At 36.5% G+C, this 20,898-nt stretch overlaps 1 protein-coding gene across 3 annotated transcripts in view; it reads right to left on the bottom strand.

Annotated features, from left to right (window-relative positions):
* The window catches only part of TOGARAM1 (TOG array regulator of axonemal microtubules 1), a 116,072-nt gene that overhangs the window by 39,584 nt on the left and 55,590 nt on the right, over positions 1-20,898 (bottom strand). For all 3 annotated transcript variants that reach the window (XM_012456290.3, XM_012456288.3, XM_012456289.3), the window contains 4 exons: positions 11,763-11,861; positions 10,211-10,386; positions 9,437-9,590; positions 4,874-5,027 (listed from right to left, as the gene is read on the bottom strand). In XM_012456290.3, coding sequence (XP_012311713.2) covers positions 4,874-5,027; positions 9,437-9,590; positions 10,211-10,386; positions 11,763-11,861 — 583 coding nt within the window. The remainder of the gene's footprint in view (positions 1-4,873; positions 5,028-9,436; positions 9,591-10,210; positions 10,387-11,762; positions 11,862-20,898) is intronic.

Here is a 20,898-nt window from a genome sequence, read left to right as displayed (position 1 = left end):
GATTTAATTATGGTCCCTAATCAGTTGACTTCAAGTTAATCAAAAGGGAGATTATCATGGGGAGGCTTTACCTCCTTTAAAAGAGATAAGAAGCAGCAGCAGACATTCTCCTCCTGGCTTTGAAGAAGCAAAGCTACATGTTAAGAGGATCTATGTCTGTGTGTGTGGCACATAATAAGGACATGAGGGTGACCTTTAGGAGATGAGAGGGTCCCTGGCTGACAGCTAGCAAGATAACTGATAAGGTGTGGCTGTGTCCCAGAACTCAGGAGGGAACCACAGGGAGATGACTGAATCATGGGGGCTGGTCTTTCCCATGCTATTCTTATGATAGTGAATAAGTCTCACAAGATCTGATGGGTTTATCAGGGGTTCCCACTTTTGCTTCTTCCTCATTTTCTCTTGCTGCTGCCATGTAAGTGCCTTTCACCTCCCACCATGATTCTGAGGCCTCCCCAGTCATGTGGAATTATAAGTCCAATTAAGCCTCTTTTTCTTCCCAGTCTTGGGTATGTCTTTATCAGCAGCATGAAAACGGACTAATAAAAAAATGAAAAGCTTAGTTTCACATCCACAAGGAAGACAATTCTTCCAAACAATGAGCGGAAGAAAACTGGGAGATGAGATTGCATCCCCGGCTGATATTTTGATTTCAGCCTAGTGATATCCTGAGCAAAGAATTGAGTTAACTTGTATCTGATCGCTTAACCCAGAAAACTGAGTGTTAATCAATATGTGTGGTTTGAATCTACTGAGTGTGTGGCAATTTGTTACATAACAATATAAAATAAATACTCTAATATTCTTTGTTTTGAAATATACTTTGACATTAATATAGCCATGTAATCTATCTTTTGATTACTGTTAGCATGGTATACATCTTTTTGCATCTCTACTTTTAACTTATTTGTACCTATATAAACTGAATTTCTTATAGGTAGCATATAGTTGGGTCTTGCTTTTTACTTTAATCTCACTAGGATGTTTAGTTCATCTATATTTCATGTGATTAGATGACTGGGTTTAAGTCTGTCATCTTACTGTTTATTTTCTATTTGTCCCATCTTTTCTTTGTAATTATTTTTATAGTTAAATTTTATCTCTTTTGTTTCCTTACCAATAAAACTTTTGTGTTATTTTACCGGTTACTTACAGGTCTACCTTGAAGTGACATAAATCATTTCATATATAAGAATGGTAAAACAATACTCCCATGTCTTCCCTTTGGGCCTTTGTATCAAAATGTCAGATATTTTGCTTCTTTTAAAATAATTTTTTTTTCTTTTTTTTTTTTTTTTCTAGAGACAAATTCCCACTGTGTTGCCCAGGCTGGAGTGTAGTGGCACAATCACAGCTCACTGCAGCCTTGAACCCCTGGATTCAGGTGATCCTTTTGCCTCAGCCTCCTGAGTAGCTGGGACTACAGAAGCACATCACTGCATCCAGATTTTTAAATTTTTTTTCTAGACATGGGGTCTTGCTATATTGCAAAGGCTGGTCTTGAACTTCTGGGCTCAAGCAATCCTCCTGGCTCGGCCTCATAAAGTGCGGGTATTACAGGTGTGAGCCACCATGCCCAGCCCACTACTTTTATTTTTGAAAGATATTTGCATTGGATATAGAATTCTAGATTGATAGTTTGTTTTTTCTTTCAGTACTCTAAAGATCTCACTGAACTGTTTTTTGGTTTGCAGGTTATTTGATGAGTAGTCTGATCTTTGTTCTGTATGTAACGTCTTACCCTTAGCTATTTTTAAGATTTTCTCCATCTCTAATTTTAGGCCATTTGATTATATTGCTTTTGAAATATTTCTTTAATGTTTCTTGTGTTTGGTGTTCGTTGAACTTCTTAGGTCTCTTGGTTTATAGTTTTCATCAAACTTGAACAAATTGTATCCATTTTTTTCTGCAGATATTCTTTTCTGTCCCATTCTCTGTCTGGTAACTCCAATTACACATAACTTGAAGTTCTCCCACAATTGACAGATTTTCTGGACTTTTTCTTCAGTCTTTTTTTCTCTCATTGTTTCATTTTGATATTTTTTTTTTTCTTGAGACAGAGTTTCACTCTGTTGCCCAGGCTGGGGTACAATGGTGCGATCTCAGCTCATTGCAACCTCTGCCTCCTGGGTTTAAGCGATTCTCCTGCCCCAGTCACCTGGACTACAGGTGCACACCAACATGTCCAGCTAATTTTTGTATTTTTGGTAGAGACAGGGTTTTGCCATATTGGCCAGGCTTCACTGTTTCATTTTGAATGGTTTCAGTGGTTACCTCCTCAACTTCACTGATCTTCTGGAATGTCTAATCTGTCTCATCTAGTGTATTTCTGATCTCAGACATTATAGCTTTTCATCTGTAGACATTAGGTTTGGGTTTCTTATATATATTATATGTCTTTATTTGCTCAACCTTTCCTCCAGCCTCTTTAATGCATGGAATAGTTACAGTTACAGTGTCTTTGTCTACTAATTCTATCGTATATGTCATTTTTGCATTGGTTTCATTTGGTTTTTTTATTCTCACTATTGGCTATATTTTCCTGCTTCTCTGCATGCCTGGTAATTTTTTATAGGATGCCAGCCATTAAAAATTTTACTTTAGCTATTTTTATATTCCTAAAAATATTCTTCAGCTTTGTACTGGGATATAGTTGTTTGAAAACTTATTTTAAATAAGGATCCAAAGTTTGGTGAATTAATAATGAATTAATTCTCCTGATGAATTAATTGCTTTATAACTATAAAATTGCTTTTAAACTTCATGAGGTGGGAACCTAAGCAACATTCAGTCTATGGTTTACTTAACTACATCATGGAGCAAAACCCTCCGCATATTCTACCCAATGCCCTGTGAATTATGAACTTTTCCACTCTGCTGGTGGGCACAGGAAGTATTACTGACACTGTTTATGCTCCAGAAATTGTTTTGAGTGGTTTGTAACGGTTTTGAGTGGTTCTTGTTTTGTTGGCCTCAGGAAATGTATTTACATACATTCCCTGACCAGTTGTCTGCTAAACATTTGAGTAAAATCCTCTTTTGATCTCTGGAGTTCTCCGTGGAGCTCTATCTGGCATACTGTCCTGCAAGGTCAAGTCACCATGGCCTCCTCAAACATCTAGCACCATGTCCATCTCTGCTGATATCTACCTGTTTTTCCCTCCTTTAGCTGCAATCTGGAAACTCTCTCCACAAAGCAAGCTGGGTAATTGCAGGCCTCACCTGGTTTGTTTCCTGTTTTTCAGAGATCAAAATTTTTCTATAGCCTGGTGAACAATATCTTGAAAACTTTTTTTTTTTTCCTTGAGATGGAATCTCGCTTTGTCATCCAGGCTGGAGTTCAATGACACAGTCTTGGCTTACTGCAACCTCTGCCTCCCAGGTTCAAGCAATTCTCGTGCCTCAGCCTGGTGGCTGGTACTACAGGCATGCACCACCACGCCCAGCTAATTTTATGTGTTTTAGTAGAGACAAGGTTTTACCATGTTGGCCAGGCTGGTCTCAAACTCCTGATCTCAAGTGATCTGGCCTCCCTACAGGCATAAGCGACCATGCCTGGTCCTTGAAAACTATTGTTTAATATATTTTGTATAATTTTGTTAGATCTTTCACGTATGAGGGCAAATACAGTACCTGTTAATCCATGTTGAAAGGAAGTAGAAGTTCAGGATTTGTTTTCTGGATTTGATCCTTAAGTGTTTTCTGGATATGTTAAATTTAAGATGTCAAATGTTACTGAAAGGTGACGTAAGATGAGGACTAATAAATGACCATTGTTTTTTTAGGGAAATGGTCACTTTTTCATTTTTAGTGAAGTGGTGGTCCTGGTGGAGACAGCTGAAAGCCAATTAAAGAAGGTTGAGAAGAGAACATGAGGTAAAAAAGTAGAGACAAGAAGTCAGCTCTTTTGAGGACTCTTAGTTAAAAAAGGGTAGGTGGGGGACGAAATGGGAAGAAGATGTGCAGTTTAGCAAGGTTTTTTTGTTGTTGTTTTTGAGACAGACTCTCGCTGTGTCACCCACGCTGGAGTGCAATGGTGTGATCGCAGCTCACTGCAACCTCCACTTCCCAGGTTCAAGTGATTCTCCTGCCTTGGCCTCCCAAGTAGCTAAAACTACAGGTGCATGCCACCACGCTCAACTAATTTTTTTCTGGTATTTTTAGTAGAGACAGGTTTTCACTGTGTTGGCCAGGCTGGTCTTGAACTCCTGACCTTGTGATCCACCACTGCCTCGGCCTCCCCAGGTGCTGGGATTACAGGTGTGAACCACCACACCTGGCCTGGAGGTTTTTAAAGAATAGGAGATATTATGGCACATTTTAAAGTTGATGAATATGCTCTAGGAGAGAGGCAAAACTGATGAGGAGGTATAAGATAGGGACAATGAGAGATATTGAAGGAACAAGGTAGGAAATGAAACAAAGGCAGTAAGTGGACGCTCCTGCTGAGAGACATGGGATGCACACTGCCACTGTCTTTTTGTCTCCCTTGAGTTATTGGCTGGGCTGGCTGGGTGGCTGTTATAACTGCAATAAGAGCAGATAAGTATTTCCAGGACTATTAAAAATTATATTTCACAGAGAAATACTTTGAGAAATGGGGAAATTTGTATCCTAATATCAAAGAGTTTTACATAATCCATAATAAAGCTAAATTATATGCTTATGGTAAGTTATAATACAACTTGTAATACAGTACTATTAAGGCCAGAGTTCTGCTACATTAATAAGCTGAAAAGACTCTCCTGCCTAAGAACTAAATAATTGTTACTAAGATTATTTTAATAGAAAATGTGTTTCAAGATTTTTAATTAAATATTTACAGAAAGCTTTTGAACCCTGCTCAGTTTTAAGTTAAGGATGGCGAACTTACCAATCTTCATCAGCTAAAAGCCTCAGGGCTTCTGTCAGTGCTATTTCTGGTTTACAGAATGGCCGTAGTTCTGATAAATCCATTATTTCTGGACTATGAGTGACAGAAGGCATCCTTTCTTTATACTGCAAAATGGCTCCAGTAGATGTTTCACCTAAAACAAAATATATTAAATAAACTATAAGAGAATCTTCTTTTTTTATTTTCATCTCTTTGAGATGGAGTCTCACTCTGGTCACCCAGGCTAGAGTGCAGTGGTGCAATCTTGGCTCACTACAACCTCCACCTCCCAGGTTCAAGCTATTCTCCTGCCTCAGTCCCCTAAGTAGCTGGGACTACAGGCATGCACCACCACACCCAGCTGATTTTTGTATTTTTAGTAGAGATGGGGGTTTCACCAGGTTGGTCAGGCTGGTCTTGAACTCCTGACCACAAGCAATCCATCCTTTTCAGCCTCCCAAAGTACTGGGATTACAGGCAAGAGCCACCATACCCAGCAAGTTCTCTTTATACAAAGGATACAAACATTCTGACTATAGCTAACCTAGAAACCAAAACTATTGAAAACTTTACTTTTTATATACAAAATTATTACCAAATTATATTTAATATAAATATGTAAGTAGTTTCAGTCATGAGTTATAACAAAGTCTAGCTTTCTTTTAATAGCTAAAAGCAAAAGAAGCAGCATGAGCCCATTTTGTAAAAATGTGGATATATACCTGTTTTATAACTGAGAATTTAAGACGAAGTTTCATGGATCTGTATGTAGAATTCTAGTTGATTTTCTCTATTGATATAGAATTAGTGGCCTATTACAAATTCTAAGACCATGTGTAGCAATCAGAATGATGTTTCCCTCTATGATAAGAGATTCACCAAGCATTTTCCAGATGTAAGGCACTGCACTAGAAGTTGGAGAAACAAATCATTCTCAGTGCTCAGGATAATGCCCTTGAGAGCACTGTATAATTCGAGACACATGCAGTGGAGGTATGATAAAGAAAAGAGTCAAATAGAATGGGCTTTTATAAGCAGGTAAAGATTTACTAGCTCTTTTTCCATATTTAGAGATTTTTTTTTTTGAGATGGCATCTTGCTCTGTTGCACAGGCTGGAGTGCAATGGTGCAGTCTAGGCTCACTGCAAACTCCGCCTTCTGGGTTCCAGCAATCCTCCTGCCTCAGCCTCCCAAGTCGTGGGATTACAGGTGCCTGCCACCACACCTGGCTAATTTTTGTATTTTTAGTAGAGACGGGGTTTCCCCATGTTGGCCAGGCTGGTTTTGAACTCCTGACCTTGTGATCTTCCTGCCTTGGCCTCCCAAAGTGCTGGGATTACAGGTGTGAGCCACCATGCCATGCCAAGAAATAGTTTTTAAAAGGAAATATTAGTCACTATAAAGTAACTATCATCAAAAATTATTTATTAACCATGTTATCTGTGATAAAATGTTATAGGAAATCACAAATATAAGAATCTCACTTTCAAAAAATTTATCACATATCTAACAAAAAAATGTAAAAAGGTAAATATGATGCTTTGAATTACTACAGTAATACTGATAAATCAGTACCAGATTTTGTTATATGAGAAAGATAATGTATGAATTAAAGAATATAACAGACCCCTTTCACTTTTTTTTTTAATGGTTCAGGTGTACCCTCATTAGGCCTCACATATAAGACTGACATGTATAAACAGAATACTGGGGCCGGGCGCGGTGGCTCATGCCTATAATCCCAGCACTTTGGGAGGCCAAGGCGGGTGGATCACGAGGTCAAGAGATAGAGATCCTGGTCAACAAGATGAAACCCCGTCTCTACTAAAAAATACAAAAATTAGCTGGGCATGGTGGTGCACGCCTGTAGTCCCAGCTACTCGGGAGGCTGAGGCAGGAGAATTGCCTGAACCCAGGAGGTGGAGGTTGCAGTGAGCCAAGATCGTGCCTTGCACTCCAGCCTGGGTAACAAGAGTGAAACTCTGTCTCAAAAAAAAAAAAAAAAAAAAAAAAAACAGAATCCTCCAGCTTTGGAATATCCCAATTCTAAAATAATAGCATATTAAAAAATAGCACTATTATCATTTATTATCTTCCCTAGTATTGTGCTAAGTGCTTCATTTATACTACCCAATTTAATTCATTCAACAACTCTATGTAATAATTATTATTCCTACGTTACAGATGAAGAAACCAATGTGGAAGTTTTAAGAATTCCCTTAATATATCTAATCCATTCCCACTCTCATGAAACAATAACTCACTAGAAAGAGATACAGATAAACACCAAGTTTTCAACCTTGAGATTATAACAATATCAAGTACTGACACCTATCTTTGTTTTGTTTTCACCAGAAGAATGCTATTTTGGAAAAGGAGGTATATAGAATATCAATTGAAAAAAGTGATGCTCAAATAAAGTTTTTTTTTTAAACTTCCACTGTGTTGCAGACTGATACTTTTATAAAGTACAATGAAAGTGTTGTGGCACTGTCAAATTATTAAAATAATTTCTAGAAGCAAAATATTGTTTGCATTTGTTATCATAGATAAGTAATAAACAGTTCATACAGTCTATGAAACACACTTTGAGTAGCAGTGATCTAATAAATAGAAAGTTTCTTAACTGGAGACATATCCAATAAGAATTTAGCTATTAAAAATTATTTCTGCTAATATGTTCATAACCATAGAGCTGAACAGCTATACTTTGAGCTGATCAACAAAAAAACTGTGTAAGCATATTCTTATTTTCAAATAATATCAGGGTGACTTCAAAGTACTCTCCTTATACGTCTCAGAAACCTAATCCTTAAAGCCTACATTATAGGCAGAAATCACAAAATTAGTTGATGTCTCCATCAAGAATGAATGCCCCCAAATTTATGATATATTACTATTTGTAATATTTGTATTTCTAGTTCTACTTTTCATACTGGCTAAGTTAGGTAGGAAGTTTGTGGGTTTTTCTCTCCCTGAATATTATGACAATAACAAATAGTGAATTATCTGAAATTTCACAAACACCTACCTTTAACGGGTTTTACGGACATCTTTAGCCACAATTTTACAGGCTAACACCTCTCATCAGGCAACTCTCAACAATGATTACCTTTGAAAATACGGTTTGCTACACTTGTTGCATTATAATGGAAATAAAAGCTAGGAAAATCCTCAGACATTAACTTAGGTTAAATCTTTTTTATTTTTATCTTCAAGAGAAGTATACTATCTATTATATTTAGAGTATTTTTTTCTAAACTTATTTTGTTGCTATCTAGACTTTAGATACAACATAAACTTGAGTGTTTATATTTCATGCAGTTTTCTTAATAATAATTAATATTTAATAAAACAATAATTAAGCAATAATACTTAATGTTTATTATAGTTCACACAATTTTTCATTTCAACTTCTAATTTTTCCTAGTTACTACTATACCTAACATGTACTCAATATTTTAAAAAACAACATCAGGAAACCTAGAGCCTACTCTTGGCCAAGCATAAAACATACTAGGTACTCAAGGATAGACTGAATAAATGACAAATGCAATGACTTTTTTGGATCATGATATAATATAAACCAGTTTCACCATCTCAGTTGTCTTTGCTATAAAATGGGATACTACTCCTCAGCAAAACAGGACTATTTCCAGGGAGTATAGAAGAGATCCTTGAGATAATCTGGACCTTTGAGATAATTAAGACATTCACAGGGACAGAAAACTGAGGCCTGCTTCCAGGTGACAAAGCTAATTAAAGGCAGAACTGATAAGAAGCCAGGTCTGTCTATTGACTCCTCCTTCAGTACTCTTTCTGGCACAAATGCACTGGACCACATGTGGTCTCTTCAGCTTAACAAGCATTTGTGACTTTACTCTTTACATCTAAATGTGATTTATCTGACTCTGAAAACAATAAAGATGATGACCATTTTAAACTGGATCCTTTCAATGGAGAGCTGAAGGCAATGTTTTCTCAAAGAGAACTTTCATTTTTTCATAGCCCCAACTCATCTCCAAAAATATTAAGTCTAGAATGGAGAAACACAATCATTTTTCTTTTTATGAGAAAGCATATTATTATAATAGTTACATATAATTAAAATAGAAGCTATGGGTCTTGCAAATTTCAGTGTTATACAAGATATTTCATTCTTAGTCATGTATTACCCTCAGTGAAACTTCATTTCACCAGTTTTAGACTATTAGTAGGAAAAAAAATACCAGCAGGGCACAGTGGCCCACGCCTGTAATCCCAGCAATTTGGGAGGCCGAGGCGGGCGGATCACTTGAGGTCAGGAGTTCGAGACCAGCCTGGCCAACATGGTGAAACCCCATCTTTACTAAAAGTACAAAAATTAGCCGAGTGTGGTGGCAGGTGCCCATAATCCCGCTACTCAGGAGGCTGAGGCAGGAGTATCACTCGAACCCAGGAAGCGGAGGTTGCAGTGAGCCAAGATCACGCCATTGCACTCCAGCCTGGGCAACAAGAGTGAGACTCCATCTCAAAAACAAACAAACAAACAAACAAACAAGACAAAACTTAAATTCCACTTACTTTCAGATGCCATTTTCTCAGTTCCTGTATGTTTCATTCGTTCCCAGGAATTTTGTTCCTTCTTTTCACAATCTTTACTGTGAAACAGTTCTTTCTCTTCTTTTCTCTTTTGTCTCATCTTGTTATAAGTAGATTTTGAAACAGAAACTTTAGCCTGAATGAAAAAGTTGAAAGTCTGAAAATATTCAGGGAGTTTGATATTTAAAATATCTTCATCTCAGATAACTTATTTGTGTCTGAGGATATTAGTCTGTCACTACTTGAGTATATCCTAGAAAAATGAATATATACATACATATATATGTATATATAGTACTGTAAAATATAAAGTATACAGAGAGTATAAAGTATTATACTTTATCCCCAGAATGAGAATGCTTTTATTAAGTGGGAAGGGCGAATAATCTATTATTTAAATGATTAAGGATCAAAATTTCTTTTTTTTCCCTTGAGACAGTTTCACTGTGTTGCCCAGACTGGAGTACAGTAGCGTGATCACAGCTCACTGCAACCTTGACCATCTGAGCTCAAGTGATCCTCCTACCTCAGCCTCCCAAGTAGCTGGGACCACAGGCACACGCCACTACACCTGACTAATTTTGGTATTTTTCCTAGTGACAGGGCTTTGCCACATTGCCAAGGCTCAAAATTTCAATTGTACCAAGATTTAAAAAATTTTAATCAAAATACTTTCACTACCCCACATCTGATATACACAAAACAATGACCTATTGTAAGCTTAAATTTATTCTAATAATTAGCAAATAATCTTACATCTTTGTCATTCTCAACATCAAGATATGATGAAATACTTTGCTGGACTGATCTTCCATAAATCCCTGATGGTGGTTCAATATTTTGTTTAATTGAAAATGCATCCCCATTTTCCACAGAAGATATCATTGATTGGCTGCAGGTTGCTGGTGCTGAACTTAAACTTCCAAATACGCCTGAAATCAACCAACCACCAAATAGTCATTAACTAATTATGTGATGATACTCTAGATAACAAAGTTTAAGGCAAGGCTCTTGCCTTCAAGAATCAAACACCACAGTAAGAAAAACATGCTAAACAATTATAAAATATAAAAACAAATACCCTAACAGGGCAATAATATAAGAGGTTCCAGAAGGCAGTTCATCATAATAAGTGAGAGCTGCATATTATAAGTGGTAAGCACACATAAAGAAAATGTTGCTGTGAGCTATTTTTATTTGAGACAGTCTCGCTCTGTCACCCAGGCTGGAGTGCAATGGCACAATCTCTGCTCACTGCAACCTCCACATCCCAGGCTCAAGCAATTCCCCCACCTCAGCCTCCCGAGTAGCTAGGACTACAGATGCACAGTACCAGGTCTGCCTAATTTTTTGGATTTTTTTGGTAGAGATGGGGTTTTGTCATGTTGTCCAGGCTGGTGTTGAACTCCTGAGCTCAAGATCTGCCCGCGTGAGCCTCCCAAAGTACAGGGATTACAGGAGTGAGCCACTGTGCCTGGCAGAGCTGGGTGTTTAAGATGGTTTCAAGGAGCAAGGATTTGAGCTGGGATTTGAAGACAGGAGAGCGATCTGTATAAAGTAAAGAAGGAGAGGGGAAATCCTGAGACTCGGATGTTTACATGTAGAGTTGAAGGTTTATAAAGCATTTACGTGGAGCAAATAAATGAGCTTGGTTGGGCAAATGAATAACAGAAAGTAAGTTTACAAGAGTAAGCAGTAGCCAATCTGAGGAGGGTTTTAAGACTATCAAGCAAAGAAGTTAGGAAAGATTTTAAGATATTTATTCTATTTCACTATACTGAACAAAAATCAGATGCATACACTCAATGTGTATCACCACATTCTAGTTTTCAATTAAAATAGAAAATAGCTTTAAAGGATACTTGCAATTAACTTGTTCAAGGTCCCTTAGCCCCCTTAAAATATATAACAGGAGTTTAATTTTCACTTGTCTAGATTTTGTATGGGAGATAATTTCATTAATTTATATTGATTATTAAGCTGATAAATAAGGGCTATTTGAATTTAAACTACGCTAAAACTATCTAAGCTATCCTAAAACTTTCTAAGTTTTAGACACCTAAACTGCAGCTGTCACATAATACATCTCTCTGAAAATTAATGACATGAGTTTACTATAGTTTCATTAGAAGATAGAAATGTGAAGGTAAGTATTCACTTCTAATTCTTTTAATGAAGATAATGTAATACATTTTTAAAAAGAAGCTCCACTCAACACTTGAATTACATTCTTTTCTATTCCTTACTGATAGGCTTTGCATATCTATAATGAATACATATAATTAAGAGTGAAATAACTTTGAAATACCTTTTCCAACAACTACTACTGAATTTTCTGATAAAGTCTTTGTGGATGTGAAGTCAAAACTGGAAATTTGCTGTGCATTTGATGATGACCCTGTAAATCCTAAAAACAGAAAAAAAAAAACCCAAAACAAATAATTAAAAATATTTGACTATGTAGTATCTTAGGATATTGTAATATGGTCTTTTAAAACTGAAAATTTATTTTGAACAAAGAATTGACAATTTATTCACACATGTTAATTAAGTTATTATTTCACTATAAATATTTATAACTGGAATACTAGAATGGACTAGGCACTAGAGACAAAATAAACCTTCTTTTCCTTAAGGAGTTTACACATGTCACAGTGAGGTGTGAGAGGCACACAAGCGAATTACCACAGCATGATAATCAGGCAACAAAAGAGTCATCAAAAAGGAAATTCGCTGACATCAGAAAACAAATCAGGTCAAACCTCACAGCAACCTGTACTCTTCTAGGTTAACTTTTATCTTAGTTTCTGATTCTTTATAATCGTACTAGAGTGTAAGTTCCATGGGGATAGGATGTATGTCTAGTTTTGATGATTATTCTTTCCCAGAGCCTAGAACAGTGTTTGGCACATACTAGGTACTCCATAAATAAATGTTAAATGAATGTATCAAGGCAAAAAAAAAAAAAGAATATATATTACTTTAGGTTTTATTAAAGAAGAGGCATGAAACAGTGGAAAATTCAATCATATAACTGATTTTTAAAAATTAAGCAGCAGATAGATTCTTTTGTTAACTGCTAGTGCTAATAGTAACCTGGCTTTATGTGAAAATGGCAGAGATTAAAAACGGAAATCCATGTAAGTGACCATTTTTCGTATTTCTTCTTCTATTATGGAATAATCAAAATTAGTACACACTTTTTTTTTTTTTCCAGATGGAGTTTCACTCTTGTTACCCAGGCTGGAGTGCGATGGCGCGGTCTCAGCTCACCGCAACCTCCGCCTCCTGGGTTCAAGCAATTCTCCTGCCTCAGCCTCCCGAGTAGCTGGGACTACAGGCATGCACCACCATGCTCAGCTAATTTTTTGTATTTTTAGTATAGACAGGGTTTCACCATGTTGACCAGGATGGTCTTGATCTCCTGACCTCGTGATCCACCCGCCTCAGCCTCCCAAAGTGCTGGGATTACAGGCGTGAGCCACCGCGCCCGGCCCAGTACACACTTTTATAGCACACATTGATTAACAGAAACACCAGATGGCCCAAAAATGTGTTCTGTGACAAAGGGAAACCAATCTCAGTAAATGGAACAATTTGTTCAACAGTCCACACAAACATAAAATCTATAAACTATCAAGAGATGAATGAATTATTAGACAAATCTCATCAGAAAGAATGTAAAGGACATGTCATTTCCAAGTAGTTTAACTTCATTCATAAGAAGTTGTCATTAATCATTTTTAATGTACTTTTATTTTTTATACTATTTTTTTCTTAAAGAAATGTTGAAAGAAATATTGTTCACTAAGTCTCAGTTCTAAAATATGTAGAAAAACGTGTAAAGGCTTCACACACAAATATCATTATATAATTTTTCTTTGTTATACTACTTCCATCTAATTCAAATACAGAAAGAGTAGATAGTAAATCATGGGCTCTAATGTACTAATACTTCAAGCACTCTCCACTTTCTCAAGTCATTAATTGACACAGCAGACATGATCTAGACCATTACAGCTAGGAAAGGGCCCCTAGGTTCTGCACCTACAAACTAAGAAAACTAGTATTAAAAGTGCAAGAGCACAGGAGACGAAGAGAGAAATAAAAAGAAATTAAGCTGATGCAAGATTATTAAGGGTCTTAAAAGTTATGCTACAGGGCCACGCATGGTGGCTCACGTCTGTAATCCCAGCACTTTGGGAGGTCAAGCAGACGGATCACCTGAGGTGAGGAGTTTGAGACCAGCCTGACCAACATAGTGAAACCCTGTCTCTACTAAAAATACGTAGCACACGCTTGTAATCTCAACCACTCATGAGGCTGAGGCAGAAGAATCGCTTGAACTCAGGAGGCAGAGACTGCACTGAGCCGAGATCGCACCACCACTGCACTACAGCCTGGGCGACAAGAGTAAGACTCTGTCTAAAAAAAGAAAAAAAGTTAGGCTACGGAGTAGAACTTTGTTCTGTAGAAAACAGAGAACCACTCAAGGTTTTTGTTTTTTTTCCAGGGGTTAGTTTTATGTGTCAATAAAGGTTTTGAGGATGGAAAAGATGATGGCTGTATTTTAGAAAGACAATTCTGGAAGATTATGCAGCCTGGATTTAAGAGGAATGAAAATAAGAGGGCAGCCATACCAGAAAGCTTTTGTAATTATCCAGGGAAGTGGTAATGAGGGCCCAAATTATAACTGTGGCAGCAGATACATTGTTATTAAGAGTAAATGATAGGATGAGCCACTTCCTAAATGTGGAAGGTAAAAGAGAAATAGACAAAAATGACTCTAAAGCGTTAAGCCTTCATAACTGGGAAAATGGTAATGCTACTAATAAAAATGGACAAGAAAGAAAGAGAAATAGCCTAGGAAGAAAGTTAATTTTATGAAGTACAATTAACTGCTGGCTAAAAGATGTAAATATGTTTATGATTCTGCTGTCTAGAAAAGGAAGCTACTAGCAGTGAATGAACATATTCAACAGTTATTTCAAAGCAATTTTTTAAAAAAGAAATAAAAAAATTATATTAGGGTATGAGTTACTTTTAAGACGCAAAGCATTTTTTATCCTTGATTTTCTTTACATGAGAAGTAAAACATATAAATATGAAAAAAATCTTATTCTTTTTTGTAAAACAATGAACAACTTATTGCTGCCAAATAGAACAGACATTAAATTATATCACAGACTAAATTTTAAGAAATTTTCAAAAAAAAAGTTTCTAATCAAATTCCATCTTACTCAATTTAAGTTACATCCACAAAAAATATTCATGTCCTAAAATGCCTGATTGCCTGCTCATATATAATTTAAGATAATCAGAAATAGCAGGCCGGGTGCAGTGGCTCACACCTGTAGTCCCAGGACTTTGGGAGGCCAAGGCAGGTAGATCACTTGAGGCCAGGAGTCGAGATCAGTCTGGCCTACATGGCAAGACCCTGTCCCTACTAAAAAATACAAGCTATTAGCCAGGCGTGGTGGCATGCACCTATAATCGCAGTTGCTAGGGTGGCTGAGGTACAAGAATCACTTGAACCCAAGAGGTGGTGGTTGCAGTGAGCTGAGATCACGCCACTGCACTCTAGCCTGAGCAACAGAGCAAGACTGTCTCAAAACAAAAAACAAAAAACACCACATAGTACAGAAGTTGACCTTATCATGACCACAGCTGCTAAGCACATAAAAATAACAGCTTTTTATTTACTTACATATTTTAGATTACAGGTGCACCTTCTAATTATTAGGTTGGTACCAATGTAGTTTGCAATTAAAAATGGCAAAAGTCGCAAATACTTTGGCACCAACCTTGTATCTATTTAAATATTTATAGCCTTCAAAACTACTTTTTTTTATTGTAAGGGAAATTTTAAAATTGCAGTTATAATAGGATCTCTTAAGCAATACACAGAGCAGTCACAGAGGTACTACTTGCTACTAAGTTAAAAAAAAAAAAGTATTTCTTAACAGTGGTTAATGATAACAGCAAAGCTTTCCCATGTTCTACCAGAGGAAAATTACATTCCTGTTGCCCCAACTTTACTCCATGGTTACAACCTAACTGGACATCTGGGAGTCATCAATCCACATGACATCTTCCATCCCATATTAATGGCAAAATATCTTCTAAAAATGTGTGTGTATGTGCGTGTGTGTGTGTGTGTGTGTGTGTGTGTGTGTGTGTGTGATTTATGTGCATGTATCTGGTGCACGTCCTGGGGGCAAAAGTCAGCAGAAATTCCCTAGTGTTAACCTCATGAGCAGCTGCTTCCTTGCACTGGCTCCTCAGGGAAGCCCATAAATCATATACGAAACCTTGAGTTCTCCTGTTTGGCAAAATTATTTGAGCAACAACACATTGGCAGCAGAGTAAGATGAAAAACCTCAAAATGAAGAATTCTCATTAATTTTTCTTTATTGGTATGCTTCAGAAGAATTCTGATTTAGATATTCAATCTTAAAAATTAACTTGTCATGAAATTTACGAATCTTTTGTATGCTTACAATGTCTTGGGTATTCTTTATTTTGTATTTCTAAAGCGCTAGATGAAATATCATGTGAAGATATCTTCAAAATCACATCCAAACCTATAGTTCATGTGTTGACCAGTTACGCTTACATTGGATGTTGTAATCCCTATAAAATATTTGAATGATTCAAGTAATACTATACATAACATACATATCTCCCCTCGAAACCTATCTCAACTTCTAACCTTTTAAAAAGGTCAGTAACATAATATTAGAAACTCTAACATTATAGTACTTTTTGAAGTTTTGTACTATTTTAAATTATGTAATACCTTTCCTTTTACTAACTGCTAAGAAAATTTATTATATGCTATACTACAACATTTCATAAAATAGGCTTTAAAATTACAATGAGGCCAGGTGTGGTAGATCACAACTGTAATCCTAGCACTTCAGGAGGCTAAGGCAGGAGAATTACTTGAGCCCAGGAGTTCAAGACCAGCCTGGACAACATAGCAAGCCCCTGTCTCCATCAAAAATTAAAATTAAAAAATTCACTGGAGGCCAGGTGGGGTGGCTCACGCCCGTAATCCCAGCACTTCAGGAGGCTGAGGTGGGTGGATCCTGAGGTCAGGAGTTCAAGACCAGCCTGGCCAAGATGGTGAAACTCCGTCTCTACTAAAATACAAAAAAATTAGCCAGGTTGGCAGGCACCTGTAATCCCAGCTACTTGGGAGGCTGAGGAAAAGAATGGCTTGAACCTGAGAGGTGGAGGTTGCAGTGAGCCGAGATCACACCACTGCACTCCAGCCTGGGTGAAGATGCAAGACTCCGTCTCAAAAAAAAAAAATTCACTGGCTGTGATGGCACATGCCTGTGGTCCCAGCTACTCAGGAAACTGAGGCAGGAGGATTGCCTGAGCCCAGAAGTCAGGGCTACAGTGAGCTATGACTGTACCACCGCACTCTGCCAGGGTGACAGAGTGAAACCCTGTCTCTTGGAAAAAAAAGAAAAAAAGGTATGTATCTAATGCAATGTTTAAAAGAGATAATTAAATATACTGTATGTGTTTTAAAAATATGACAAGTTGTTTTCTTTTTTAAGACAGAGTCTCCCCAGTCTGGACTGCAGTGGCACGATCCCAGATCACTGCAACCTCTGTCTCCCAGATTCAAGCGATTCTCTCACCTCTGCCTCCCTAGTAGCTGGGACCAAAGGTGCACACCACCACCTCCAGCTTATTTTTGTAATTTTTGTAGAGACAGGATCTTACCATGTTGCTCAGGCTGGTCTCGAACTACTGAGCTCAAGGATCCGCCCACCTCAGCCTACCAAAGTGCTGGGATTACACGTGTGAGCCACTGTGCCCGGCCTGACAAGTACTTTTTAAATGACACCTTTAACTTTACACTAAAAAAAAATTTTTTTAATCCAGAATTTAAAAACTGTGGCCTAAAAGATACCTATTTCCCCATTTCTCTCTTTTCTCCTATTCCCAGGAAAAATGAAAAACCTGAAAACTGGGAAAACTCAGTAATTTTTCTTTATTGGTATGCTTACAAAAGATCCTGATTTAGAGATCTTCAATCTTAAAAATTAACTCACCATGAAATTTATCCTCATACACTGGCTTCACTAGTGAGGCAGTAAACTACATAGGGATAAAGAGCTCAGTATCTGGAATCATGCTTCCTGGCTTTAAATTATAGCACTGCCACTCAAACTGCTGAGACGACTTGGATAAGTCACTTAACCTTATTTATAAAATAGAGAGAATAGTACCTCTTCTACAACTTTTGTCAGGATTAAATGAAGAAAATACATGTAAAGTCCTCAGTGCAGTACCTAACACATTTCAAGTACCCAAATGTTATTAGATCCATAACTAAAAACAAAACAAAACAAAACAAAAGCAAAACCCTAATGTAGGCCTCCTTCCAATGAATAATACAAATTTTAATTTACATTTGAATGTTTAAACTCATCACTCTTTATGAATACTCTGCAGCTATTACAACCATAAAACTTACACTAAATCCAAAATTCTAGGCAATATATATTTGAGTCATGGTTCATTTTTATATATAGCTTATAAATAAATCATTAAGCAATAATGTGTGTATATGCGTGTATATATGTGTGTGTGAATGAATATATATGTGTGTGTGTGTGTGTGTATATATATATATATATATATATATTTTTTTTTTTTTTTCTCTTTTAGACAGGGTCTTGCTTTGTCACCCAGGCGGGAGTGCAATGGCTCTATCTTGGCTCACTGTAGGCTCAACCTCCTGGGCTCAAGCAATTCTTCTGCCTCAGCCTCCCAAATAGCTGGGACTACAGGTGCATGCCACCATACTTGGCTATTTTATTATTATTTTTTTGATAGAGATGGGGTTTTGCTATGTTGCCCAGGCTGGTAACAAACTCTTGGGCTCAAGTAATCCACCTGCCTCAGCCTCCCAAAGTGCTGTGACTACAGGTGTGAGCCACTGTGCACAGTGAAATTGAAATATACTTTAAAAAAATAATTTTTTATTTGAATAAAAACAGGATGGTGGGAAGAGGAGGTAGCTAGTGGCAACTGGCTAGAAAGGACCGTAGAATAAAGGGCACTATGTAAGTTCGTAGAGAAAATATTCAAGAATATCTGATAATTGAATCATAGAGAATTTGTGGAAGTAACACAGATATCTTTATAAATTCTTAGTCTTGATAGTTAATTCATAAAGTAAGATTCAAACATACTGGCTTTGGGTGGAAATGTTTTCTATTAATAGGCAACACTAATCTAATACTATAGGAGAAAAGATTATTATAACATCATTCAGAAAATTTAGCACAATTTGCTTTAATAGATGGTGGTAGAATATAGGTGGAATTTTTACATAATTGTTATTTTTGTGTTTATCTTACAATAGTCTTTATTCTGAGCATTATCATTTTTATGTTTTAGCAATTAAATCACAATAAATTTGTAGGAATCACTTGTTTACTGAAAATAAAGGAAACCCAAACATATAAAATCCAAAAACATTAGCAACTTATTTTGAGAAAAGGTTAAATTTAATATGGTGAATTCACTAATAGTAGTATTTCTAAAACTTGATCCTAGAAATACCTAATATACTTGTTAAAAATACAGATTTCTAACCAGAAAGATGAATTCATGCAGCATGAGATAAGGCCCCAGAATTAATAGGTGTTATATGCACTCAAGGGTGATTCCTAAGATTAGGCAACATTGGAAAACACTAAATATTGTATATATAAGTATGTATTATACTATTAGAAGATCAATCACTCTGCTAAAACTTAAATGACTGCCAAGGTCACACAACTAGGATCACAAGGGAATTCAAATCCAGGTTTTAAAAATCAATTATTTTCCATTTCCAAAGATATTCTTCCAAAAGTATGTTCCATTTTTACAAAGTAGATACAACCTAGCAATCAGATGTCTCTTCAATTTTATATAAATACCTGAAAAATTATAGATTTATTAGGATGATTAGCCTTAAAAAGGATTAAGGATAAGTTTATGTATTTCTTTGGGTCATTCTCTCCCTTTAGGGGACAAAGTACATACTGAGTGCCTACTATGGACTAGCTGCTTTATACACGTCATTAACTTAGATTTGCACTACCCTTCTCAAGGTTTATGTTGTCAGATGAGGGAACTAAGTTCCAAAGCAAATGAATACTATTATTAAACATCAGACTGGGGTGCCAGCTCACATTTTGGACTCCAAAGCACATATATACTATCTTTGTGTGCCTAGAAACATACAAAGCACATATATACTGTCTTTGTATGCCTTGTTAACGCTAGTTTTATGCAAGCCAGTATACTAAGCACACCTGGTTAAGTCACACATTCATGATTATGACAAGCACTTGGTAGGTAATCAGAGGGAAATAATCTTTGGGGATCAAGAATCTGAGAGTTGAAGAAAAGTAAAGTAGTATCATTATAAAAGGTGTTAGTACAAGATGTAATGGTCTAACAAAAGAGGTAATAATCTTGTTTGTGAATTAGGGAAGGCTTCCTAGAGAAAGCAACTGAGCTGTTTTCACAGGTAAATAGGGTGCGGTATGGATTCCAGATTTCATCCAGATAAAATCGTATGTGCAATTGCAAAGAGATAGGAAACGGTACTGATGGTGGTCTGATTTAACTGGATACAAACAGGTAATATACAAGATACAAAGAAGATAGTGAAAAATGAGGCTGGAGAGGTAGGCAGGGACCAGATCATGAAAGGATGTCCTGAATGAATTCAGGCTAGCCAATAGAGTCAGATTTGCATTGTGAGGAACAGTTTCAAAGTGAGTGAGATTGAAGCTGGGAGAAAACTTAGGAGGCTAAGTAGGTAATAAATGAGGAAAAATGTGAACTCAAGCCATGGTAGTGGGGATTAAAAAGAGGGATTGAGATTAAGACACATTTAAGAGCAATAAATTGAAAATCTTAGCAAATAATCAAATACATATACAGTTTTTTAGGAAGGCAATTATAATGTAAAGCAGCCTTAAAGTTGTTAGGACTTTTACATTAGATCATGTGAAACTAAACATCATATCCCAATTTGTTACAGTTTATTCACAATTCAACATAGTTTTACTAATCATAATGAAGAATCACATGCAGTTCTCACCCTAAATAGATCATAATGCAAATCTTTTATTAATTGACTACTAATTACTAAATCTATTATCTGAGAAGTGATGTTATAAAACCAGAGACTTACAGGTTAGTTCACAAAAATTCTTAACACAAGATACACATGAATTTAATTACTATTAATAGTTAAATATTGTTTTTAAAGAAAATTGTCTTTCAGGATGCCCAAGTGGTTCCCAAACTATGCTGCATATTAGAGTCATCTGAGGGGTTTTCTAAACTCTGACAGCCAACACCAACTAAATAACACTACACACCAACTTCAGAAAAATATCTGGGTATAGGAGACA

Source organism: Aotus nancymaae, unplaced genomic scaffold, assembly GCF_030222135.1.
Source record: "Aotus nancymaae isolate 86718 unplaced genomic scaffold, 86718_ANA_hifiasm-v0.15.2.pri h1tg000062l, whole genome shotgun sequence".
NCBI classification, from domain to species: domain Eukaryota; kingdom Metazoa; phylum Chordata; class Mammalia; order Primates; family Aotidae; genus Aotus; species Aotus nancymaae.
The sequence above is the reverse complement of the archived record's forward strand: the minus strand, read 5'-3'. Positions and strand labels throughout refer to the sequence as shown.